This window comes from Antechinus flavipes, chromosome 3 (assembly GCF_016432865.1).
Source record: "Antechinus flavipes isolate AdamAnt ecotype Samford, QLD, Australia chromosome 3, AdamAnt_v2, whole genome shotgun sequence".
In the NCBI taxonomy this organism is placed as follows: domain Eukaryota; kingdom Metazoa; phylum Chordata; class Mammalia; order Dasyuromorphia; family Dasyuridae; genus Antechinus; species Antechinus flavipes.
The window spans coordinates 382,538,346-382,562,339 of NC_067400.1; the positions used below are offsets into that span (position 1 = coordinate 382,538,346).

Consider the following 23,994-nt stretch of genomic DNA (forward strand, 5'->3'; position numbering starts at 1 on the left):
ATTCTTTCCAGCTCTGACATCTTATGTTACTGTGACTATTCTGTCCTTGAGATAAGCATGGCAGACAGTCAATATTTTATTGGAGGAACTGCTTTCTTGTTACTAAGGATCTAGAGTTGGACCCGCTGAATTGGAATCCCAGATATTAGTTTATTATTACCTTTGTAATCTTGATCAAGTCAGTGAGCCTAAATTTCCTCATTTGTAAAATAAAGTTGGCCTTGATGAAAATGACGTTTGAGGTTGCTTCCAGATCTAAATCTTAATGATCTGAGCTGATTATTGTTCATCTTAAAAAAGACTCACCAGGAAATAATGCTGGAAACTCTACTTTTAAGAGATTAGTGGGGAGATACAGCTGGAAAAGATATATAATGGGACCAGTTTTTCAAGATGAGTATGTCTAATGAGTAGTTTGTGTGACAGCCCAAAGAAAGTCTTGGACATAGCCCAGAAGGGCAGGGCCAAAGTCATGGCTACGCTTTATACACCTGAGTGCAAGATGAGTCGGCCTGATCAGGAAAAGCTGGATGAGCTGGGGCTGCAGGGTTCCAGCATGTTCCTTCTCTTCCTTTAATAGCGTTTTTAGCGAAGACATTTCTCCTGAAACCGGGTCGCAGTCCCAGCAGCCTCCGGTACAGCTGAAAGGAGGGGAAGGCGCGCGGCCAGGGGGTGGGACTGCAGACTTCGGTCTCCGCCCCCGCTCCCGCCTATACGCTGCTGCCCTAGGTGGCCCGCAGTGGCCCGCGGGGGCCGCACGGGGGCGCAGCCCGTAGATCGTAGAAGGAATAGGAGGCGCTGCTGAAGCCGCTGCCGCCGAAGCCACTGCCGCCGCAGCTTCCACTTCCGTGTCTGGGCCGGCTTTGTGCCGCCGGCCTGAGGTCGACGTAGGGGAGGGAGAGAGAGGGAGGGAAGCCTCGGCCCGGGCTGCCCCGCCTCGGCTTACCCTTTCACGCCCTGTTGGGCCCCCAGTTATTAAGTCGGTAGGGGCCTCGGTTCCGGGCCGAGGTAGGCGTCCCGGGAGAGGCGGGGACGCAGGTAAGGAAGGTTGGGGCGACGACGGGGGGTGGGAGAGAGAAGGAGGGATGAGAACTCCAAGAGGGTGATGGGGTGAGGCCGGAGCGCGCTGAGGTATGCGAGGAGACTGATTCCCTCTCGACCTCCCGACTCGGAGGTCAGGGAGCCTCCGGAGCCTGTCTGCGGGGGGAACCCTGCGTGATAGGGAAAGTTCTCAGGGCCAGCCCCTCCCGCCCATGTTGCGGGGGCGCGAGCAAGCACAATATCCCCGCCCCCGCCCCGTAGGCGAGCGCAACTCCTCCCCAGCCCCTGACCCCACACCGCCCCGCGGAGTGCTTGTGGCCAGAGGTGTTTACGCTGACCTGCAATGGTAATTTGAATGGGTTAGAAATGACGATCCCCAGTGTGACTTTAGGAAGGATGGGGGAGTTGAGCTTCTTGGGTAGGAATGGTTTCTTTGTATCTCCGGCTTGGCATGTAGTATGCGTTTATAGCAAGTGCTTAATGAATGCTTATGGATGGACGAACAGACAGACAGACGGATTGATTGATGGACTCCATCTTTGGGAAGCTTTCCGGTATTGATTCAAGCTATCAGTTCAATTCAGAAAATATTAAACGCCTGCTAGGTGAGCATGCAAAGTCAGACATAAATTAGTTTCTCTTTTCCTCCTAGGGCTTACTTTCTCCTGGGAATAGAAGTGGAGAAAAGAGTATATAACTTAACTGTGACAGAGCTCCATAGAGCAAAGGTTTTTTAATCGTTTTAGTCCAATAGACTCCTCTTGGTATGGCAAAGCTTATGGACTTCTCTGATTAATGTTTTTAAGTGCATAAAATAAAAGCATAGGTTTATAACAAAAATTGATAAAGAAAGAATCATCAAAACAAACCCAACAGCAAAAAACAGTGCACAAATAAGTTCATAAACTCTGGGTTAAGAAACTGCCCTGGAGAGGACTGACAAACTGCTGTAGAAAAATTTGAGGAGATAGAGAACAAAATTAACTAGGGAGAGAAACCAAGGAAGGTTTCTGGAAGAGACATGTTCTGCGTAAGTTGTTTAGAAGTAAATGTCCTTTTACTCTCTTATCATCCTGCTACCAAATGGCCTAAAAGTTTTATTGGGATGTTCTTTTGGCTCAGAGGTGGTTTTATATGGGGGTAGAGGGACAGGAAGGGTGCCTTTGCAGACTAACTGCTTTCTGGAGAGAGGTAGAGACAAGATACAGACAGAGGGAGAAGGGAGAAAGAAGAAGAGGGAGAGGAAAAGACACATACAGAAGAGGGAATATGTGTGTGTGTGTGTTTTCTATATGGATATTTGGGGAGATACATTTTGGAAGCCAGGAGTATTTGGGTTCAAGTTCTGCCTCTAATCACATATTGGACTTGTACCTCTATCTTTCAGTGTTTTAGACAACTCTTTAAGAGTATAATTTGCTGAGTCCGTACTGACCTAAATGGATTGGTAGAGAGTGTTTCCTCACTTAGGTAGTTCTATAAGAATGAAATCACAGATCCTATCTTTTTTTTTTTTTTTTAATTTGGGACATGATGGTTTAGTTTGTTTTAATCAATATGGTTATTCTTCATGCTTCTCTTTGATTTTGCTTAGAATCCAAAAGCAATTTATAGTTAAACAAAAAAAAAAAAAAAAAGTAAAGTATAAAGAAAAAAAGTATTTTGAACCTCTTAGTAGTAGAAATTTCAAATTTAGTCTAATTTTAGGTGATCTAATTATTGGAACCAGGAATGACTTCCATGAAGGAATCTTTTAGGTTCCATAAATTTACCACTATCAGTGATATTTTATTAGTTTCTTACATTTGATCCTTTTAAAAATGGTTTTTAAAAGTGTTGACCCTTAATACCATCCTGAAAATTTGTACAGTGAAGAATGAAGCAGACTTAAAGATATTTTTTAATAGGATTTGGAGGATGTGTTGTCAGCCATCATACTCAGAATTTTGATCTGGTGAGATAGGATGTAGGGTTAGGTCTTTCTTATTTTAATACTTAAATTGGTGTAAATGTTTTCTCACTGATTACTAGTTTTAGAAAAAAGATCATTTTCATCAGTTGCTGCGACTGAAAGCATTCATTACTTGGTGGTAAACTGGTAATGAGCCAGTTCTGGTATTAAAGCTAATTTCTGTGTGTTAAGCATAGACAGCCATCATTGGGTTCTGTACCTGAAGCCTTTCCAGCTTGCTAGGACTTGCCAAAGCTTGCAAAATATTGGCATAGTTTTTTGATGCTCTGGTGGCACTTCTGTGTTGGAGCTAGCCATCAAAGTAGAGTTTTAGTAGAAAAGGCCTAAGTTAATGAAATTTAAATGATGGTTACCACTGTTAACCTTATCTGTTTAGCAATAATTATAAGCTACTTAACTGAATATTTTATTTTCTTGTTTAAATTTTTTCGACAAGCAAACTCTTGGAAGCTAATTACTAATATATTTAAAGCCTCATTTCATTCTATTTACTGTCCTCAGGTGGAGTTCTTTCCATTCTCCAGTCTAGTTTTGCTCTTTCCCTTTTCCTTAAATAAATATCTCTACTCATTAAAATAATTCTCTTCCTAGGAGACTAAGTGCCATTTTCTTCATGAAGCTTTCTCTTATTCTCTTTCTGCTTATTTATGTTGTCCTGTTTTGTTTCTCTCTTACCTCTGCTTGATTTTTAATGTGTATTTAATTATATTGTAAGTTTTAGTACTTATTTATATATATAAAACTCATTTACTTACCTCTTAAAATATAAGGACCTCAATCCCTTGAAGCAGAGATTATGCAGTTTTTCGTTTTTTCTATCACAAGTGTTTAACCATCATATATTGTCCAAAACTGTGTTTTGAGATATGATCTCATTGATATGGGAGGGTAGGTACTTCTTTCAATGATATAAAGTGTAGCCCATTCAATTCTTCTACATTCTGTTTATTTATGTTGTCCCATAAATCTACCATGGTGGAAGGAAGACGTTCTTGAGTTCTTTGCATACACACACACACACACACACACACACACACACACACACACGTTTTCACACAGTTTTCACTGTGTTTGGTTTATTTATTTATTTGTTTTAGCCATAGTGCTTTAGTAAATATTTATTAAGTTAAATTGTAGCTTTTAGTTCTGTCAAGGTTAACTTTCAGTTATTGTACTTTAGAATACCTATGAAAATAAAATGATTCCATCGTTCACTGTTTTTATTTCAATTTAGTTTTATAATATGAGCCTTTTAGTCATAATATACTTGGCATAAAAATCAGTAATAAATAAAAACCCTTATGATATTACACCTTTTAGCATACATTGAATTGTCTTATGTGTTAAAGCATTTTAATTCAGTGTTGCTGTCACTTAAGATGGATTTTGAAGCTCTAGAAATAGATTGCATCTCTTGTATTATAGGAAATAGTAGTTGTATATTTCTTTTTTATTCACTCATGGAAATTCATATGAGCACAACTGTTTTGCAGATTTGGATAGTACTGTGGCCTAATAATTAGGACAGTTGGTGGGAGCAATGGAAGGCAGCAAGGCAGAAGAGGTGCTGGATATTCTCAGACTTAATGTGGGAGGCTGTATTTATACAGCCAGGCGTGAGTCCTTGTGCCGCTTTAAGGAATCGATGCTTGCATCTATGTTCAGTGGACGATTTCCTCTAAAGGTGGATGAATCTGGTAAATGTATTAAAGTTATAAATATTGTTATAAATCTTCATTTAAAGTGGGTTCACTTCAACTTTCTGAAATTAGATGATGTAGTGGATAGAGTGCTGGTCCTGGAGTCAGGAAGACCTGAATTCAAATCCAGCCTTAGACACTTCTTCGTTCTGTGATCCTGAGCAAGTCATTTAACTGCTGTCTGCCCCAGCAGTTACCTATAAAATAGGGATGATAACAAAAAGAACTACTTTCTAGGGTGGTTGTAAGGATTAAAAATGAGTTAATATTTGTAAAATGTTTTGCAAACCTTAAGGGACTATATAAATGCTAGCTAATAATAATAAAATATATTGGTTAATAATGTCATTGAATATAATGCTATTTGGCATTTTCTTTCTTGTTATTTTATCTGAAAATGAAAGAAGTGCACCTTTATTCAGTTTAGGCCAATATCCAAAATCTGTGTTGTTTTGGCTCAGTTAGGGAAGAAACGAGAAAGCATCAGGACCAATAGACACCTAAAAATGTGATTTATTTTATTTGGAAACTCAGTTTACATTAGAGCAACTTCATGGATAAAGGTATTTAGGATGATTAGATGTATTAGTCTCTCCCTGTGTTCTTCACAGTAGAGCGCTTATTTCTGTGGAGAGAGCAGCTGTCTGACGCACAACTGACAAAGAGCAACTAATGTAAGTGTAGACTTAGTGTTAGACTTGTTACATAGTCTTGTTACATGATCTGACATATGTTTAAGGAAACATTTCAATACAGTGATGTATCCAGAAGAATAGAAAGATGCAAAAGTTTACTGCTAGATACAGAAATAAACTTAAAAAAAAAAAAAATTCTAGGGCTCTGATGCTATTCTTACCATCTTGATTTGCCTTTGGGGCTCATGGAACCAGTTTCATGTTTCCTGTTAGATCAAAGAAATTGGATGATTCTGAAAAATAGAGATATTCCTGGTGCTAATGCTAGTGAAGTCTTAAAAAAATTACTTTCCCAGCTGAATGATAGCTGGTATAAATTGGGTGAGGAAAATGATTTTTTTTTGGTTGATGTTTCAAACTATATAATATTTAAGAGCAATATTTGTCTACATTTTTCAGTATAAGCAGCAAAAATGGTTGGACTTAAATTTAAAATACAGATGTTCCTTGAGTATTCAACATAAAATGTCCCTTGCATATAAATCATTACCATAGTGGGTGTTTTATCTTAGAGTTATGAGGTGAATATTTCTGCCTTATGGCTAGAGAAGATCCTTCCTTCCTTCCTTGTGCTACAAAACTATTATCTATTCTTACACCTTTCCTTCTCCACCTAAGGTGAAGGACAAGTTCCCTTGGAGAACAGCAGCAACTAGAGGTTTCTTTGGCTGGATCTGGTGGTGAAATGTGTTCAGTGTCCCCAGTATCAGGTTGAAAATTGGACTACATCTTCCCATAGAAATGATGTTATAAAAAGTGGTTAGATTCCAAGGCCATCTCAAAAAAAAATCTATTTAACCCATAATCTAGCTGAGTTGCAATGCCACTACATCAAATAACTGACTTTAAAATGAATTTTAATAATACCCACTTGTAAATTGGGGACTGTGTATTTGCTGTATTTTCTTTTTATCTTATAAAGCAATTCCTACTTCAAGTTAACTTGCTTTGTGAATTTGAGCAAGTAGATTTCTCCCCCTTCCCCGCCTCCCATTTTCCCATCATTAGAATAAGAAAGATTTTATCCATTATATTTTATGAATCTTTTGAGTTTTTTCCCTCTCTAGATGAAATAATTAGCAGATAAAATTAAAAAAAAAAAAGCAAATAACTGCTGTTGTAAAAAGTGCCCATTAAGAAAAAATAGCAAAAGTACTAAATGATTATGAAAGATCCATGGACTGGCTAGGTACATATTTGACTTGGCAAAATTTTGTTGAAGGTCTGATTTATCTGTCTAATTATTTTATGTATTATGTGTATTTCTAGGGGCTTGTCTAATTGATCGTGATGGAAATCTGTTTAAATACCTTTTGGATTATCTTCATGGGGAAGTTCGGATTCCTAAAGATGAGCAAACTCGAATCGCACTGCAGGAGGAGGCTGATTACTTTGGCATCCCTTACCCTTATAGTTTATCTGACCACTTGGCCAATGAAATGGAGACATATGCTTTAAGGTCAAATATAGAACTTAAAAAGGTCTTGGCATTTTCTTAAGTTTCTTTTAAAATATTTATTAACTTGTATCAGTCAGGACAGAACAGTGAAAGCACATATTTTTAATAGCATGTTTTATATAAAAATTGTGAAGATATATCATTTTCCTAATTTTAGAATTCATGCATATTTTATGCATTTGATGAAAATACCACTCTCTGTAACAAAAAACATATAAACTTGTTTTTAAAGGGAACCTCTCATGAGATTAAAGATTTTTCTTTTTAATTTGAGAAAATTTAGTTTAACATTCAAATGTACCTGTGTGTAGGTGTGTTTAATATTTTTCCTCATTGAAGGTACAGTATTCCTTGATTACTTCTTTTTAGGAATGTTTTGCTTATGAATTAACAGTGACATAATGTAGCATGTGAAAGAGCAATCACTTTACTGTAATCTCTCCTTATATTAGGAGAATTGCCATCTTGAATAAAAACCCTAATCTTACCCCATTTAATGAATGTAACAGTAAATTTGAAGATTAATTTATGTTATTGTATGACCATTATAACTTCATGTTATAATGTGATCATTATAACTTCATGTTGTTGGGTTTTTTTTTGGGGGGGGTAATTTTTTTTTTTTAACCTTGTTTATAGCCCTTAACATGACTCACTGAGCTTTGTTAGTTGCTTTTCATTCTAGTAATAGATGTTACACGGGAATTTGGCATCAGTTAAAATTGAGTAAGATTAATTCCTTTAGTCTACTTTATTTAGCTTATGCATCAGAGACTCTTAAGTTAATAGTCCTTCTCATAGTATGGTATTATTGAAGGAATGTTATAGGAGCTGTAGGCTCAGGCCATAATACCCAAAAAGGACATCTGAATTGTCTTTTAACTAATGCTCTTGGGACCTTTTACTTGCTGTTCTTATTTTGCTACTGAATTTGTTTTAGGAATTGATTTAGTTAAGTGAATTAACCTCCATGGGCATCAGTTGTTTTTTTCTATAAAATGGGAATAAAAACCCTATCTGTTTGAAAGCCAACTGATGGAAAACAAAACCTTTTAAGATACATCTAGAACTCTAGATTTATATTCCATGATTTTTTTTAATTGATAATTAGTAAAGAAATATCTACATACAAATTCATATAATACACATTTATTTAGCATTTACTATATTGATAATACAATATTAGGAACTAGAGAAGTATTTCTTATCTATCTGGACTGTGTCTTATGTGTTTGTGTATGTATACATACATATGTAGAGAGACACACACATATAAATAAATACACATAGACTCATATTGACATATATAGACCCTTGGTCCAGGACCTTTCAGTATGGTTTGAAATAGACAAGACATGAACAGATGAAAAAAAATCTTTTTAATGTAGACAACCTAGCATTGTGGCTTATAATTCCTATTATTGTGGTAGTTGAAGCTGTTGGAACCCTTTAGCTCCAAAATTCTGAGCTTCAGTGGGTTAGACTGTTGGATGTCCATATTACAATTCCGCATTAAGTGTTAGAAGCTGCATTTAGCTCCAAGTCTCTCCTGACTCCAAGTCCAGTTCCCTGTTGACTGTACCATATTGCTTTCTGAAGAGAAAAATCCATATGGCAAAATCATTCTCACTGAATTAAATTCAAATTTTCTGATTTCCATTTTAGGCTTTGACAGACTTTTGTGATTCTTATGGGTTATCCTGCAACAAACCTACTGTTTGGGTTCTACACTATCTCAGCACATCTGGTGCAAGCTGTGAAAGTAGAATTATTGGAGTATATGCCACAAAAGCAGATGGAACTGATGCTATTGATAAACAGCTAGGAGGAAGAATTCGTAGCATATATAAAAGGTAAGTACATATTTGAATATGAAAAAATAATTAAGATTTACATAAGATTAAATGCTTTCAATGTATGCTACCAAAAAATGACATTAATCATAAATGACATCAGACTATTTAAAGTTTGTATTTTTACCACATACATGAAAAACATTAAAAATTCTATTTTTAAATTAAAGGAGTTTGATTATAATTTGAGATGAGATAGGGTTTCTATCTGAATATTTTTAAGAAATGTTGGGGCAGCTAGGTGGCACAGTGGATAGAGCACCAACCCTGAAGTCAGGAAAACCTGAGTTCAAATCTGGCCTCAGACACTTAACACTTCTAACTGTGTGACCCTGGGCAAGTCACTTAATCCCAATTGCCTCAGCAAAAAAAGAAAAGAAAAGAAAAGAAAGAAAGAAATGTATTTTTTGTAAATGCTTTGTCTTTAGCCTTACATTTTTTATGTTTTTGGAAATCATTAGAGGGAGAATAAGCCTCAGGTCATGTGATCTTCCCCCACCCCCAGCCCCCCTCTTCCAAAAGAGAAAAAAACTGAGTGTGTGATTGGTACCGAGTTTTATCTCAAGGTGGCCACATGGTGTATAAGGATAAAAATTAGGAAATTTAGATAATCACAGCTATCTTTTGACTGGCTGTAAACAAAATTTGTCCTAGATGAGTTTCATAGTTTCATAGGCAAGGTATAATATACTATCTTTTTTCTTATGTTGGAGTGATAAACTGATTCAATCATTTTGTATTTCTTCTCTTAACTCTTTCTGGGACCTTTAGACTTAGATTTCCAACTGCCTTCAGAAATCTCTACTTGAATTCCCATGGACCTCTCAAACTTGGCATGTCCAAGATCAAGATTATATTTCCACCTAAATTTATCTCTTTTCTGATTTTATTCTTTTTACTTACCATCATTTATTTACTGAATCTGTCTTTTGAAGTCTTTTTCCCTTTCCCATTTCTCATATTTAGTTAGTTATTAAATCCTTTCAATTCTACCTTCATATTACATCTGGTATCTAACTCCCTTTTCCTACTTCCTTATCCTATTATAAGTCCTCATTGCCATCCTGTGACTTTTTATAGCCTCCTTATCAACTATCAACTCTTATTTTCCTCCCGCTTCAGTTCTAATACATGCTATCAGAATTACATTTCTATTGTCTTATTCTGACCATATTATTCTTCTGATAAAAATCCTGTGGATATCATCTGTTCAGATCTTGAGGGCTGTCTTAATCTGGTGCTGCATTTTGTCATATTTTTCCTCTCTACACACATTCTCATTCACATTCTTTGTGATCCTCTCCATGTCTGTGTCTTTCCTCAGACTATTCTATTTGTCTCAAATGTTCACTCCTCTCTATCTTGTTCCATTGAATTCTTACCCATTTTTTAGAACACAGCTCAAATAAAACTTTCTGTGGTACCTTACCTTATTTTACTATTACAGTTGCAAACAATTTCTATTTTAGGTTCCAAATCTTCCGCTTAGAACCTCGTTGTTTGCGAATGTAATGTACTTGTCATGTAATGTTATGTATTATGGTTATCTGTGTTTGTGTTAAATCACTATATAAATTTGTAGCTAGAAGTAAGGAAACCAAGACCCAGTTTAGCTAAGTGACTTGTTCAAAGTCAACCAGTCAGCAGAACTGTGATTTGAACTCAGTTCCAAATCTACTTTTCTTTCCACTTTACTATGGGCATCTTATCCCTCTTCTAGAACATAAGCTTCATGAAAACAGGGATTTTTGTTTCATATCATCTGTTTTGCTTAGCAGTATTCTTGGCACTCAGATTTTTTAGAAAATTAATGTTTCTTTTTCTAATTTCTAAAAAAACAATTTTTACCCTTCATTTTTAAAAATTTTAGTTTTAAATTCTCTCCTTCCTTTCATCATTCCCCTCATTGAGAAGGCAAGAAATTTGTATGGGTTTTATATATATGAATCAGGTAAAACATTTCCATATTAGTTATGTTTTGAAAGAAAACACAGAATAAAAAAAAAAAACCTAATAAAGAAAAATAAAGTTAAAAAAAAAAAAAAAGCTTTAAATAGGCATTCAAAATCCATCAGTTTTTTCCCTGGAGACAGAAAGCAGTTTTCATCAAAAGTTCTTTGGAATGTCTTGGATTATTGTATTCCTGAGAATAGTCAGGTCATTCACAGTACTATATGCAATGTTCTCATGCTCATTTTACTTTCTATCAGTTCATGTAAGTCTTTCCAAGTTTTTCTTGAGAACCCTGCTCATCATTTATTAAAAAACCATAGTATTCCATCACAATCATATACCATAATTTGGTTATCTGTTTCCCAATTCATGAACATCCTCTAAATTTCTAATTCTTTGCCATTATATTTTTGTATACATTAGTCCTTTTCCATTTTGTTTTTTATTTCTTTGGGATACAGACCTAGTAGTAGTATTTCAGCATTAAAGGGTGTATATGCATGGTTTTGTAAGCATGGTTTTGTAAGGCTTAGTTTCAAATTGATTACAAAATGTTTGGATCAGTTCATCATGCCAACAATAGCGCATTAATGTCTTCATTTTCCCACATCTCCTCCAACATTTGTCAATTTTCCTTTGCTGTTATATTAGCCAATGTACAGATAAAGGATGATATCTCAGAGTTGTTTTAAGTTGCATTTCTCTTATCAATAGTGATTTAGAACATTTTTTTATATATTACTATAGATAGTTTTGATTATTTTATCTGAAAGTTGCCTGTTCATATTTTTTGACCATTTATTGACAGGGAAATTGTTCTTATTTTTATACATTTGAATCATTTATCTATATATTTGAGAAATGAGACCTTTATCAAAGAAATTTGCACTTAAATTTTTTTCATGTTTGATTGCTAACTGTATTTCCCCTCTCATTTAATCCTTCTCTCTCTCCTCTCTTTTTCTTTCTCTTTCTCCTTTCACCCCTTCCATCCTCAAAAATGTTTTGCTTCTATCATATTCCCCAATCCTCCTTCCCTTCTATCAATCCCTTCCTTGATCTTTTTTCCCTTTCATCGTCTACTTTCCTATAGGGTAAGATAGTTTTTTATACTTAACTGAGTGTGTATGTTATTGCCTCTGAGCCAGTTCTAATGAAAGTAAAACTCATCTGTTCCTCCCACCTCCCCCATTTTTCTTCTACTATAAAAGCTATTTTGTGCATCTTTTATGTAATTCCCCTCATTCCACTTCTTCTTTTCCCCTTCTCCCAGTATATTTCTTTCTCACCCATAATTTTATTTTTTTAGATAATCATTCCATCATATTTAACTTTTACCCATGCTTTGTATCTTTGGGTACTCCTTCTAACTTCCCTAATAATAAGAAAGTTCTTAAGAATTATAAGCATCATCTTCCCATGTAGGAAGATAGTTTTCAACTTTATTGAATTTTTTATGATTTTTCAGGTTTACTTTTTTGTTTTTGAGACTTATATTTGAAATTCATAATTTCTATTCAACTCTGGACTTTTCACCTGGAATTCTTGAAAGTCCTCTATTTTGTAAATTATCCATTTTTCCTCTGAAGGATTATATTTAGTTTTGTTGCATCATAGCTCTTTTGCCCTCCAGAAGATCATATTCCAAGCCCTCTGTTAATATAGGAGCTTCTACATCTTTTGTTATCCTGATTGTGATACTATATTTGAATTATTCATTTCTAGCTGCTTGTAATATTTTTTTTTTTTTTTGACAAAGGAGCTCTTGGAATTTGCTGTAACATTCCTCGGAATTTTCATTTTAGGATATCTTTCAGAAGGGAATCAATGGGTTTTTTGCAATTTCTCTTTTTTTGATTAAGTCTTTCAGGTAATTCAATAATTCTTAAATTATCTCTCCTCAATCTATTTTCCAGGTCAATTGTTTTTTCAAAGAGTATTTCACTTTAAAAAATATATTCTTTTTATTTTATTTTACTCTTTATGTCTCATGGAGTTCTTAGCTTCTGCTTTTGTATCTCCTTTTCTATTTAATCAGATCTACTTTTTATGATTTTTTTTTCTTCACTGGATTTTTGTGCCTCTTTTTTACCCTTGGCTTATTTTGTTTTTTAAAGTGTGATTTATTTCTTGTGTCTCTTTTACCAAGACTTGTTTTTCATGATTTTCTTACATTAACTGTAATTTCTTTTCCCAATTTTTCCTTTGCCTCTCTTATTTGATTTTTAAAATTTTTTTTTGAACTCTTAGAGGAATTCTTTTTGAGCCTGAGACTAATTCACATTTTTCTTTGAGGCTTTGAATGTAGTACTGTAATGACCGTGTATTTAAAATCAGCCGGAGTCAGGAATTCAGGTTAAGGGAAAAATCTTCAATCTTTATTGAAGTGAAGAGGTGAAAAAAGATTGCGATAGCAATATGGGCAAGAAGGATTGCGACAGCAATATGGGCAGCTGCGACAGGAAGCCAGCTAACAGAGAGAGACCTGAGCTGAAAGGCCTTCGCAATGGCAATGCAAGCAGTCTCTCCTTCCCCGTCCTTTTCCACTCCCCTGCCTCCACCCACCAAAATCGTCATTTCCTATACAACACATCAGGACTTGCACAAAGAGTGGGTGGGGGCCATTCTTCTCCAAGCTTATATATTAATAGAGTATGGTCCAATTACTATTTAGCCTCATGTGCTTGGGACCTCAGTGCATCAACCCGAGCCTCAGCCCATTACATAGTACTTTTGATTTTGTTTATCTTCTTCTGAGTTTGTGTTTTGATCTTTCTTTTTTTTTTTCCTCTCTTTTTTAAAAATTTTTTTAAAATAACTTTTTATTGATAGAATCCATGCCAGGGTAATTTTTTACAGCATTATCTCTTGCATTCACTTCTGTTCCGATTTTTCCCCTCCCTCCCTCCACCCCCTTCCCTAGATGGCAAGCAGTCCTTTACATGTTAAATAGGTTACAGTATATCCTAGATACAATATATGTGTGCAGAACCGAATAGTTTTCTTGTTGCACAGGGAAGTTTTGATCTTTCTTGTTAGGATGGTAACTGTCTGTGCTTAGGATCTTTTTGTGTTGTTTGCTCACTTTCCCCAGCCTATTTTTAACTTTTAACATTATGTTAACGTTGGGCTTGACTTCCTGGGTGTTATAGGCATTGTCTCAAGTTCCATGTTTTTTGTGCTTCATGACTTTTGGAGGTCTGTAAGCTTTCAGTTCTTTCAAGGAGAGGATAGGTGTGTTTACTACTCTTCTGACCTGTGCTTTAGTTTTTGAGTGACCACAAGTATTCTGTACAGCACAAAATGTTACGACCAGTGTCCCTGCTCACTTGGAGCCATAAGCTCTAGTATGCTGGTGCTTCTCTTTACTCTGAGACTGACACTATCTGAGTATAGTCAGTGCCAAGAAAAGGAATTCCTATGATCTTCTGAACAGTTGTCCAACTCCTTTACCATCTGCATTACTGATTTGCTTAGCAACCTTCTTGGAGATAATACAATTAAAGGTAGTGTGGCATAATGTGTAGAGAGCTATTTTAGAGTCAGGAAGACCTGAGTTGGAATCCTGTCAGTCACATACACTTGTCAATTTCTAGAAAGGTCACTTAATCCCTTAATGCCCTAAGACCCTAAGTTATGAAGGTGTTGCTGGTTTGCACTGGTAGAGAGGTTTAATGACATCATAAGCCTAAAGCAATCTCTAACTAGGTCAAAGCCCTTTATTAAAAGACATTCTTTTGCATTTTTTTTTTTTTTTGTATCCTATGACATATACCAGAATGGGAAGTTGGCATTATAGTTAGGTATTTTATTATAAATATTTTGCTATTTTTTTCCCCATTAAAATATATTGGCATTTTAGTCTTTTTTAATTGTCTATATGGGCACCCCTCAGATTCCTACTTTTTACGAGTTCAAAAAGAGCAATACTTTTTTGGTAGATTTTCATGCTTTGTTTTGGCTAGGACTAATTCCCTTCTTATTAGCCTACCCTCCCTCTACTTTCTCCTTCTGCTTTCTTTTTTCCCTCCTATTTCTCTTGAATGAAATTTATTTCTGTATTCATTTGTGTGTATTTTCTATCCCTCCTTTGGCTAGTTGGATGAGTGTGAGGTTCAAGCATTATCTTCTTCCCTTCTACTCTTTCATCCTTGTTTGAATTGATGTCTACTTGCATACCGTGATTATGTGAGAGAATGTCCCATAATCTTTTTTTTCCCCTTGTCCTCTTGTCAATAAAAGTATATTCTTTTTTTAAATTTCATTTCTGTGCTTTTAAGATCTTAGCACATAATAGAACTATTCCCAAGCGTTCTCTATAATTCATCTTACTCAATGAGCCCTGATGATGATAGGGTTCTCAGAGAACATATGTATTATCTCTTTATATTAAAAAATTAGTTTATTCTTGTTTATTCAGTTTTACCTTTCGCTGTTTCTTTTAACTCCTGTGTTTGAACTTTAGAATTTTCTGTAGTTTCTTTTTATCATTAACACTTGAACATCCTCTATTTCATTTAAAAGTCTATTTTTTCCTCTTGTAGGATTTATATTCAGTTTCGTTGGAAAAGTAATTCTTGGCTTTAGGCCTATATATTCTTTGACTTCTGAAATATGGTGTGCCACGAGTTCCATTTCTTTATAGTCTTCTGTAAACTTAAATTGTGTATGATCTTGACTGTGGCTACTTGATTTCTTTCTTTTTGGCTACTTTCAGTGGCTTTGGGTTTTTTTTGTTTTTTTTGTTTTTTGGTCTTTGAGCTTTTGATTTGGTTAATTTTCTTGGGAATTTTCATTTGGGGGAGTTTCTTTTGGGAGGTGATTGCTGGATTCTTTCTATTTTTGCTTTGTCCTCTACTTGTAAGAGATCTAGGCAGTTTTCTTGTTAAGATTTCTTGAAGTAAGATGTCTAAATTCTTGTTTTAATCATGACATTAAAATAGTTTGTTTGCTCAGCCAATTTTCCAGGTCATTTAAAAAAAAAAAAAAAAAAACATGAGATATACCCTATGTTTTCTTCTATTTTTTTTCAGTGTTTTAACTTTATTTTAATGTTTCTTGTTGCCTCATAGAGCTGTTGACTTATTTGCCCCATTCTGATTTTCAGAGAGTTTTTGGTTTTAGCAGGCTTTTATACTTTTTTCAAGGGTCAAGATGTTAATTCTTTTTCTAATCTTTTTTCTCATAATGCTTTTTAAAAAATAGCATTTTATTTTTCCAAAACACAAAATACAGGTAAAGATAATTTTTAACATTCACCTTTGCAAAATCTTGTGTTCCAAATTTTTCTCCCTCTCCTCCTCCGCAAAAAAACACCAAGCAATCCCATATAGGTTAAACATGTAATTCTTCTAAATATGTTTCCATATTCATCATACATATAGCCCCAGGACAGGTCTGGGACTTCTTTTTGCCCTGCTGTAGTCTTTGGCTGGGTGCTGGAATGTTCTGCACAGTTCCTGGCTATACACCACTCTCAGTATTTGCAAAACTTTCTGTGCCTTTATGCCAACCTGTTCTGGGATCATGATTCACTGTGACTTTGTCTTGGATTTCACCATGAGGATTGTCAGGTGCATTTTCTAAGTCTTTTTAGAGGAAGTTTTTTCTTGGAGTGAAGATGATGGAGCTTATTGTACTACTTCCTGCTACTTTGACATCTTGCCTTTGCCTCTTCCATGAAGACATATTTTAAAGAATCATCACATGAAAATTTTTAGCTCTTTTTTCTTTTGATGTCAGATTTAGAACTATGGCATTATTAACATTCACAGAAGGGGTACTGATCATTATGGTACTGAATGAAACAAATTAATGATCAGTACCACATTTTTTGGGGCACTAAATAATGACCAAAGTGATAATAATGCTTTGGGCCTATATACTGATTTGAGGGCTTCTTCCAATAATTTCTCAGCCCTCTTGTAGGGAACCACTAAGGTAGATATAGATGTAAATTGTAGGCTGATATATGTACAGTGTACTAAATGTATTATTTTTCTCACCTTTAAAAATATTTCTAGAGAGGCTGGAAATAATGTTCAGTACATTTGGAGCTATTATTCAGTAGCTGAATTGAAGAAGATGATGGATGCATTTGATACTTGGGAAGGTGAAGGTATGATATCAATGATTCTTCCCCCTCCCCCATTGTGGCAGTTAAACTGCACAATTCCACCAAAAATGTTTTAGTATTCCAGTTTTCCCACATCCTCTCCAACATTTATCTTTTTTTTTTCATCTTAGCCAATCTGAGAAGTGAGATGTACCTTAGAATTATCCTAATTTGAATGTCTAATCAATAGTGATTTAGAGTATTTTTTCATATGACTAGAAATGGTTTTAATTTCTTCATCTGAAAATCTGATTCATATCAGATTGCTTACTTTACTGTGCATCAGTTCATATACATCTCATGTTTCTCTGAATTCTTCATATTTATCATTTTTTGTGGTGCAATAAATATTACATTTTTGGTTTACTTGTTTAGCCATTTCCCAATTTGTGCAATCTCTTTATTTTTATTTCTCAGTTACTAGAGAAAGTGCTGCTATAAATATTTAAATATTTATTGAACTTTTCTTTCAGCTTTTGACCTCTTTGGAATGTATGCCTACCAATGAAATCTCTAGATTAAAGGGCACAGACATTTTAATCCTTTTTAAAGTGGAAATCCCACTTGCTTTCTAAAATAATTGGAGCAGTCCACAGCTCAAACAATATTATTAGTATTCTTGTCTTTTTGTAGCTGCTCTAATATTAACTATTCCTGTATTTTATTATCTTTACCAGTTGACTGTGTGTGAAATAAAACTTCAGAGTGATTTTGATTTCCCTTTTTATGATGAATTGGAATAATCTTTATATGATTGTTCTTAGTTTACAATGCTTTTAAAAACTGTTTCTTAATCCTGCTTGACCATTTAAGATTTAGAATTCTGAAAAGAATTCTGGCCTTATTTTCTCTTTTAATAATTGGGAAACAGTGGACATCATAATCAAGGGGCATCATTAATGAATAAAAGATACTACTTTTACAATATGCAGTATAATTGAATCTTAACTGTTACATGTATGTCCATAGAAAATGAAACAAGTATATTAGTGGTTCTTCCTGCCCATTTCTGTGAATAAAAAAAGGGTTCTATGTATCCTTTTCATATAACTATTTTTAGATCATATTTCCTAGGAAAAGAAACTAGAACTTCATTTTCATTGTATGTGGAACTATTGGATGAGGAAATTTTCTCTATTTATGTAGGTTGGCACTTTCTGTATAATTTACAGTCTTAGAAAATTTGCCTAGTGTCCTACAGCCATTATGTACCAGATTCGGAGGCCAGCTTTCTATTTTCTCTGCCATGCTATGTCTCATATTCCTTACTCTTTGGAAATATTCAAGTATTTTCATGGAGGCTACATGTTTTATGTTTAATTCCTATTCCTTTTCTTCATTGATGACTGTAAAATAACATTTATAGTATTTTTCTTTTAGAAAGAAATTGACAATAATATCTTCTGGAAGTCTCTTTTATGAAAAGGACCTTAAAGATCCTATAGGTCAGGTTTCTCATTTTGTAGAATAGACTGAGGCCTAGAGAAGGTAAGTAATTTGTTCAAAGTGGCTTTAAATAGTCAAGTGTCAAAAGTGGAACTTGAACTTAAATCTTCATAATCCTATTCCAATACCCTTTCTGCTATGCCAGACTTTCTTTCATTAATGATTTGGTTATAAATCTCTTGTGAGATTTACATTTATATATTTGTACCTCTCTTATGTGGAATGTTATTTAGAAATTAACAGTTCTTCTTCTTGATCTTATATGGCTTCTTAGTGGCTAAATATTTCAATATAGGATATCATTCTAATGTTTTCTTTTGCATTGTAGGTGTTAGCTACTGGCGTGTTCCACAGGAATTAATAGAATGCTGGACTCTTGAAGAGAGACCTTTACAGGGAAATCTCCGTCATATGGCTCCAATTAGAAAAAGGTTATTTGTTTCATTGATTATACTTCACTAGCCTAGTCAAGGATCTATATTGTTTTTGTTTGTGTTGTTTTTAAAAAGAGAAAATAATCCTTGCTTCTCTTTGGATAAGTTCAGAGATGACTGAAATATAATTTATGTTTATTATCTTTTAGAATTTTTGGTATTTATTTTTAAATTACTTACGTCACATTCATTTGAATTTTGATTGAACAAAATAGGATCCACTTCCATTAAAGATCAGGAAAGAGAAAAGAAGAGTATTAAAAATGATTTAAGAAATTTAAAGCTTGGATTTAAAGAGAGATTCAAAAATCAAATAAGATAATATATGTTAAGTACTTTGTAACTCTTAAGGTGCTATATAAATGTTGGCTATTGTTTTGAAAGATACTGTTAATTCAGTTGGTTTAAGTTATATCCCTATAATTGCATCTTTATGGAGTGTTTTTATAGTGCATAGTTTTGTATAATCTGGCATGTATAATAATAATCTTGGTAAATGTAGATTACAAAACTATCATTTCTCATGTTATAGATGAAAAGCTCAGAAGACTTAAGTGATTTGCTCAATGTCACAAAGCTATTAAGACATAGAATTGGGTACTCATTCCTATATCCTCTCTTCTCCTGCTTTACTAATAAGATTTCTATCTTAAAGTGATGAAGCTTTTTTGAATAAATAGTATTTTTTTTCCCAATTAATTATAAAGATAGTTTATAACATTCATTTTTATAAGATTTTTCTTCTTCCCTTCATTCCTACCCTATACCCTCCTTAAAACAACAATCTGATATAGATTATACATGTGCAGTCATGTATACATATTTTGACATTAGTCATGTCGTGAAAGAAGAAGCAAAACAAAAGAGAAAAGGCATGAAAAGCAAAAAAATTTTTTTAAAAATAAAATGTTTACTTTAATCTACATTCAGATTCATAGTTCTTTCTCTAAATATAGATAGGATTTTCCAACATGAGTCTTTTGGAACTGCCTTGGTCTGTCTTAAATTTTTAATACCATTCTTTTAGAGGGACATAAGCTGATACTTACTTTAATATATATATGTTTGTGTGTGTGTGTGTGTGTATATATATACATATATATACACATATACATATATATACACACATATATATATGTATGTATTTATCAGTATATGCTTTGTAAATAGAGCAACTATCTAAACAGTATATACTCCATCCATTTATCTTTGAAATAATGAGCATCCATGTTGTCTTAGTGGATAGAAGGCTATTTTGCTGCTAGTAAGATGAGATTCAGGTTCCACCTTTGACAAACATGAGTTGTGTATCCTTGTCACTTCAACTCTCAGTGCCCTAAGCAACTCTAAGACTCTTCAGTTTCATATCCTGTGATAGCTACTATTACTTTTGTAGTACTTCCAGGTTCTCAAAATTTTTTACAAATGTTACCTCATTTGATCCTCACAACAACTCCGTGAGGTAGATATTATTGTTATCCTCACTTTATAGATGGGGAAAAGGCAAACCAAACCAAGACAGATTGAATGACTTGTTCATGGTCACACAGCTAATAAGCATGTGAGGCAGCATGTAAACTCGGATCTTCTTGACTCTGGCTCCCTTACAAATTATCATGAATAGTAGTTGCTTATCTGAATTGATGGAGGAAGTTTCCCACACAGTTGAATCATAGGTTTGGAAGCAGATATAAAACTACTCAAAAGAGGCTATATAACTTTATGGAAATGGTGTTTGATTTATTTTAACCAGGTTTACAATATATTTTTAATAGAAGATTTTTTTTTTTTTTATATATTAAGGATTCTGACACAGTGGAAGTTTAGATACATGTACACATGAAAAGTCTGGTCATGTCTCTTGAATTATGCAAATATAAAACAATTTTTGCATCTGAAATGTTGGAAATTTATAATGACAAAATTTTGTATGATTTTTTGAGTGAATAAATTATCCATTTAAAAATTAGCATTAGGTCTACTCTCACACAGCTCTGAATTCAACTGAATTCTAAACAAAATTTTTATTTATGTGTTTTCCCTCTGGTTCTAGGCTAGATGTCATCTGGTTCTGTGCATGCTGGTTCTCCTTTAGATCTCCTAATTTCTTGATCACTTAGTACAGTATATTTTTTCTAGTACCTTTTAAGATTTTTTTCTGTTTTTTAAAACATGTGTTCCCTGTATCTTTCACTGGTGTTCAGAAAGGATTTATTCTAGACCTACAGATGTTACTTTTCTTTTTTATGTATGATATCTCCCATTTCTTAGAGATTCTTATTGGAGTGTATAGCACTCCAAAATTTATGAAGCTCTTTCCTTATAACAGCTCTAAAGTCAGTAAATAGTCTGGCTGCTTGTCACTATCAGAGATTAGAAATTGAACTGGGGTTTTTCTTTACCTGAGACTAATGTTCTTTAACTTATACTGTATTCTTCAGTGATTTTCAAATGTTTTCTAAGGCTCCTCCAATTCTTGACTCACCATAATGTGTAATTCTGTAAAATATCTCACCATTCCATGGACTTGGTTCAATTGTGAATCAAATCCTGTTTTAGGTATATAGTAATCTATATTGTAGTTCCTTCAGTTGAACAATAGACTGAGTAGACTTATTTGTTCTCCTATGCCAATTTCATAATTCAGTTGTTTATTGTGTGAAACTTGTCATATAGACAAGTTTCTTCTTCTTATAAAGATGACAGATCTATTTATGAGATTGTTAACTTTATCTAGTGGGTTTAGTTTTATATGGGAGAATAGCTTTGCTAATTTTTTTTAAATTTTTGAACTTGAAAGAAATCTTTTTGATTAATCTGAAATTGACTTTGAAAACACTATTTTATTATTATGGATTGTGTAAAATTTTGAAAATGACAGTCCTTTATATTTACAGGCGCTTGATAGCCTTGAATGAAGAGGAAGAGGATGGTGTGAACTGTAAAGCAGGACCTAAACCCATTAGATTTTTGGGTCCTTCAACAAGCACACATATCAAAGTTAAGAATTCTGCTTCAGTAAAGGTGATTACATCTAATACTTCAAAAACCTCTTCTCAAATGACAATTAAGCGGCCTAGTAGTGGCAGTCATTTAGGTCGATGCCATACTGTGTCAAAAACCATACCTGACCCTGGCATTTCAGTGTCTGTGAATTCACAGGCATCCTGTGGAACTGAAAGTGCAGAAAATGGTGAAACACATACATCCCCAGTGAAGGTTTCCCTCTCAGAAAAGAAGCCTACGCCAACTCGAGTGATCAAACTGAAGCGGACTCCACTGTGTACCGTAACACCTTCTCAGCTATCCTCTCCAGGAATAAATAAAACAAACCACCCCGAAACCTCTTCTGCTGAAATGCCCAATACTTCTAGTGTGTGGGCTCAAAATGTGAAGAATGAGAATAACTAGAAGTAACCAGTGGTGGAATTAAAATTTCTTTGTCTGTTTCATAGAACTTCTAATCCATATGGTACAATGAAGTTAATAAGTATCTTTTGATACAGTAGTCATGGAAACTGCAAATTGGAGAGTTACTGGGGAGTTTGTGGGCAATGGGAGTTTTGGCTGAAAGATTAAATAGTTAGGACTGATTTATTGTTTTTAAAATTTTGCAGCATTTAGTTTTTATATAGGCACAGTTAAGAACCTCAAGTTTTAAAAGAAGTGCTGGATTTCTTTTAATTTTTTATGGCATAAAGGTAAGAAAGCAGCTTAGAAAACTAGTCATCAGATGATTTTCCTAACTACTTTCAGGCAAAAAAAAAATAATAATCTAAACTTTGATCGGGACTAGAGCACTTTCATATTTTCCTATTTATTGAAGGCCAGGGATTGGAGTATGTCAACCTTGACGGACAGCAGTTGGTATTTGTATTAATATATCCTGTGTTAAAAGAATGGAAAGTAAAATGTTGAAAATGATTAAGTGGAGATATCCCTCATCCAGTCTTGGCCTTATGACAGGAAAATATAGGAAGGGAAGACATATAAGACAATACTTTGAGATCATACCTTGACTCTTAAAATTTAAAAGAAGTGTTCTTTCTCTCTTTCTGTTTGTCTGTCTCTTTCTCTTTCTCACACAGACACACACACAGACACACACACACACACAGAGTTGGCCTTTCTTAATACTTTCCTTTTGCAAATCTATTTGGATTTAATGTAAAGGGGATCATTAGGGCATAAATTTTAGGGTACTTCTTTAGAATGATTTGATAAGTTGTTTTTTATTATTTTGGTTAACAGGATTTTTTTTTTTTTTTTTTTTTTTTTTTACATTTTGAAGGCTCTTTGAAACAATGGAAGTTGAAAGTTTAACTATCTTTTAAAATAAAGCTAATATTTTTCAAAAATGACCAAATAGTAAAGGAAGACATTCATTACACAGTTAAAATAAAGCTAATATTTTTCAAAAATGACCAAATAGTAAAGGAAGACATTCATTACACAGCATAATTTGTATGCATATAACTTTCCACATGGGAAGATGAATTTAAGATTTTTTTTTACAGAATATTTGGATTAATCATCTATTTTTCCATGAATATTCAGTTGCATATATTTTACCTTTTTTATTTTATATCTGAACTCTTTCTATCTTCAAGGAATAGTATGCCTTTTGTGTTTTTACAACTAATTTCATAAAAGAATACTTTCTACTTCACTACTCATCAGAATACTTGGATCGATCTGAAAGAGTAAGCTAAAGATCCTTAAGAGGACTAATTTTACAAAAAATAAAATAAAACTTTTCCAGAAAAAGAAATTGTGATGATTTTTTGTGAATGTGCATTTTCTTAGGTCTCACTGCCCTTTGGTAGTAATCACATTTGCAGCTGTGTAGATTGGGAACTTTTCTTTTGACGAATAATACATAAAATAATTAAACATGAATAGAGAAATATGCTATCACAATATATTTACATATGGCAAAGCCTTTCAATTGAAGTTTTCTTTGGCTAGAATTTTTAGTAGGTATGGAATATTGAAGCTTTATGACAGTGCTGTCACAAAATAACATTCTACCACATTCTATAGAATTTTTTAAACACATATGTTTAAAATATTCAGGCTTTGAAAAAATACTTTTGGCTTCAATACTATTAAAAATAATAATCATAATATAGGTATTCAGAAATATAAAGAATATATACAATTATCATATTTATCCCATGGAACCACTGGTATAAGGTAGATTGTATTGCTGAAAAGTTGACAGTATATGTTATATACTTTAGCTTGTATAGATCATTTGCTTTAAAGGACAAAAATTATTTGAATTGTCTAACAGTCCTGTGCCTTTTTTGTTTAACATATGAAG

General features: G+C 34.0%; 1 protein-coding gene across 3 annotated transcripts in view; it reads left to right on the forward strand.

The window, feature by feature from the left end:
• Positions 1–23,439, forward strand: part of KCTD18 (potassium channel tetramerization domain containing 18) — a 37,047-nt gene extending 13,608 nt beyond the window's left edge. Inside the window, exons 1-7 of one of the 3 annotated variants that reach the window (XM_051985912.1) lie at positions 856–1,038; positions 4,507–4,710; positions 6,678–6,889; positions 8,533–8,720; positions 16,697–16,791; positions 18,563–18,665; positions 21,566–23,439. In XM_051985912.1, coding sequence (XP_051841872.1) covers positions 4,554–4,710; positions 6,678–6,889; positions 8,533–8,720; positions 16,697–16,791; positions 18,563–18,665; positions 21,566–22,079 — 1,269 coding nt within the window. In that variant the 5' untranslated portion in view covers positions 856–1,038; positions 4,507–4,553 and the 3' untranslated portion in view covers positions 22,080–23,439. Of the gene's footprint in view, positions 1–855; positions 1,039–1,500; positions 1,647–4,506; positions 4,711–6,677; positions 6,890–8,532; positions 8,721–16,696; positions 16,792–18,562; positions 18,666–21,565 lie in introns of those variants that run through there. The other 2 variants (XM_051985913.1, XM_051985914.1) reach the window with 2 other exon arrangements.
• The last annotated feature ends 555 nt before the right edge of the window (positions 23,440–23,994 follow it).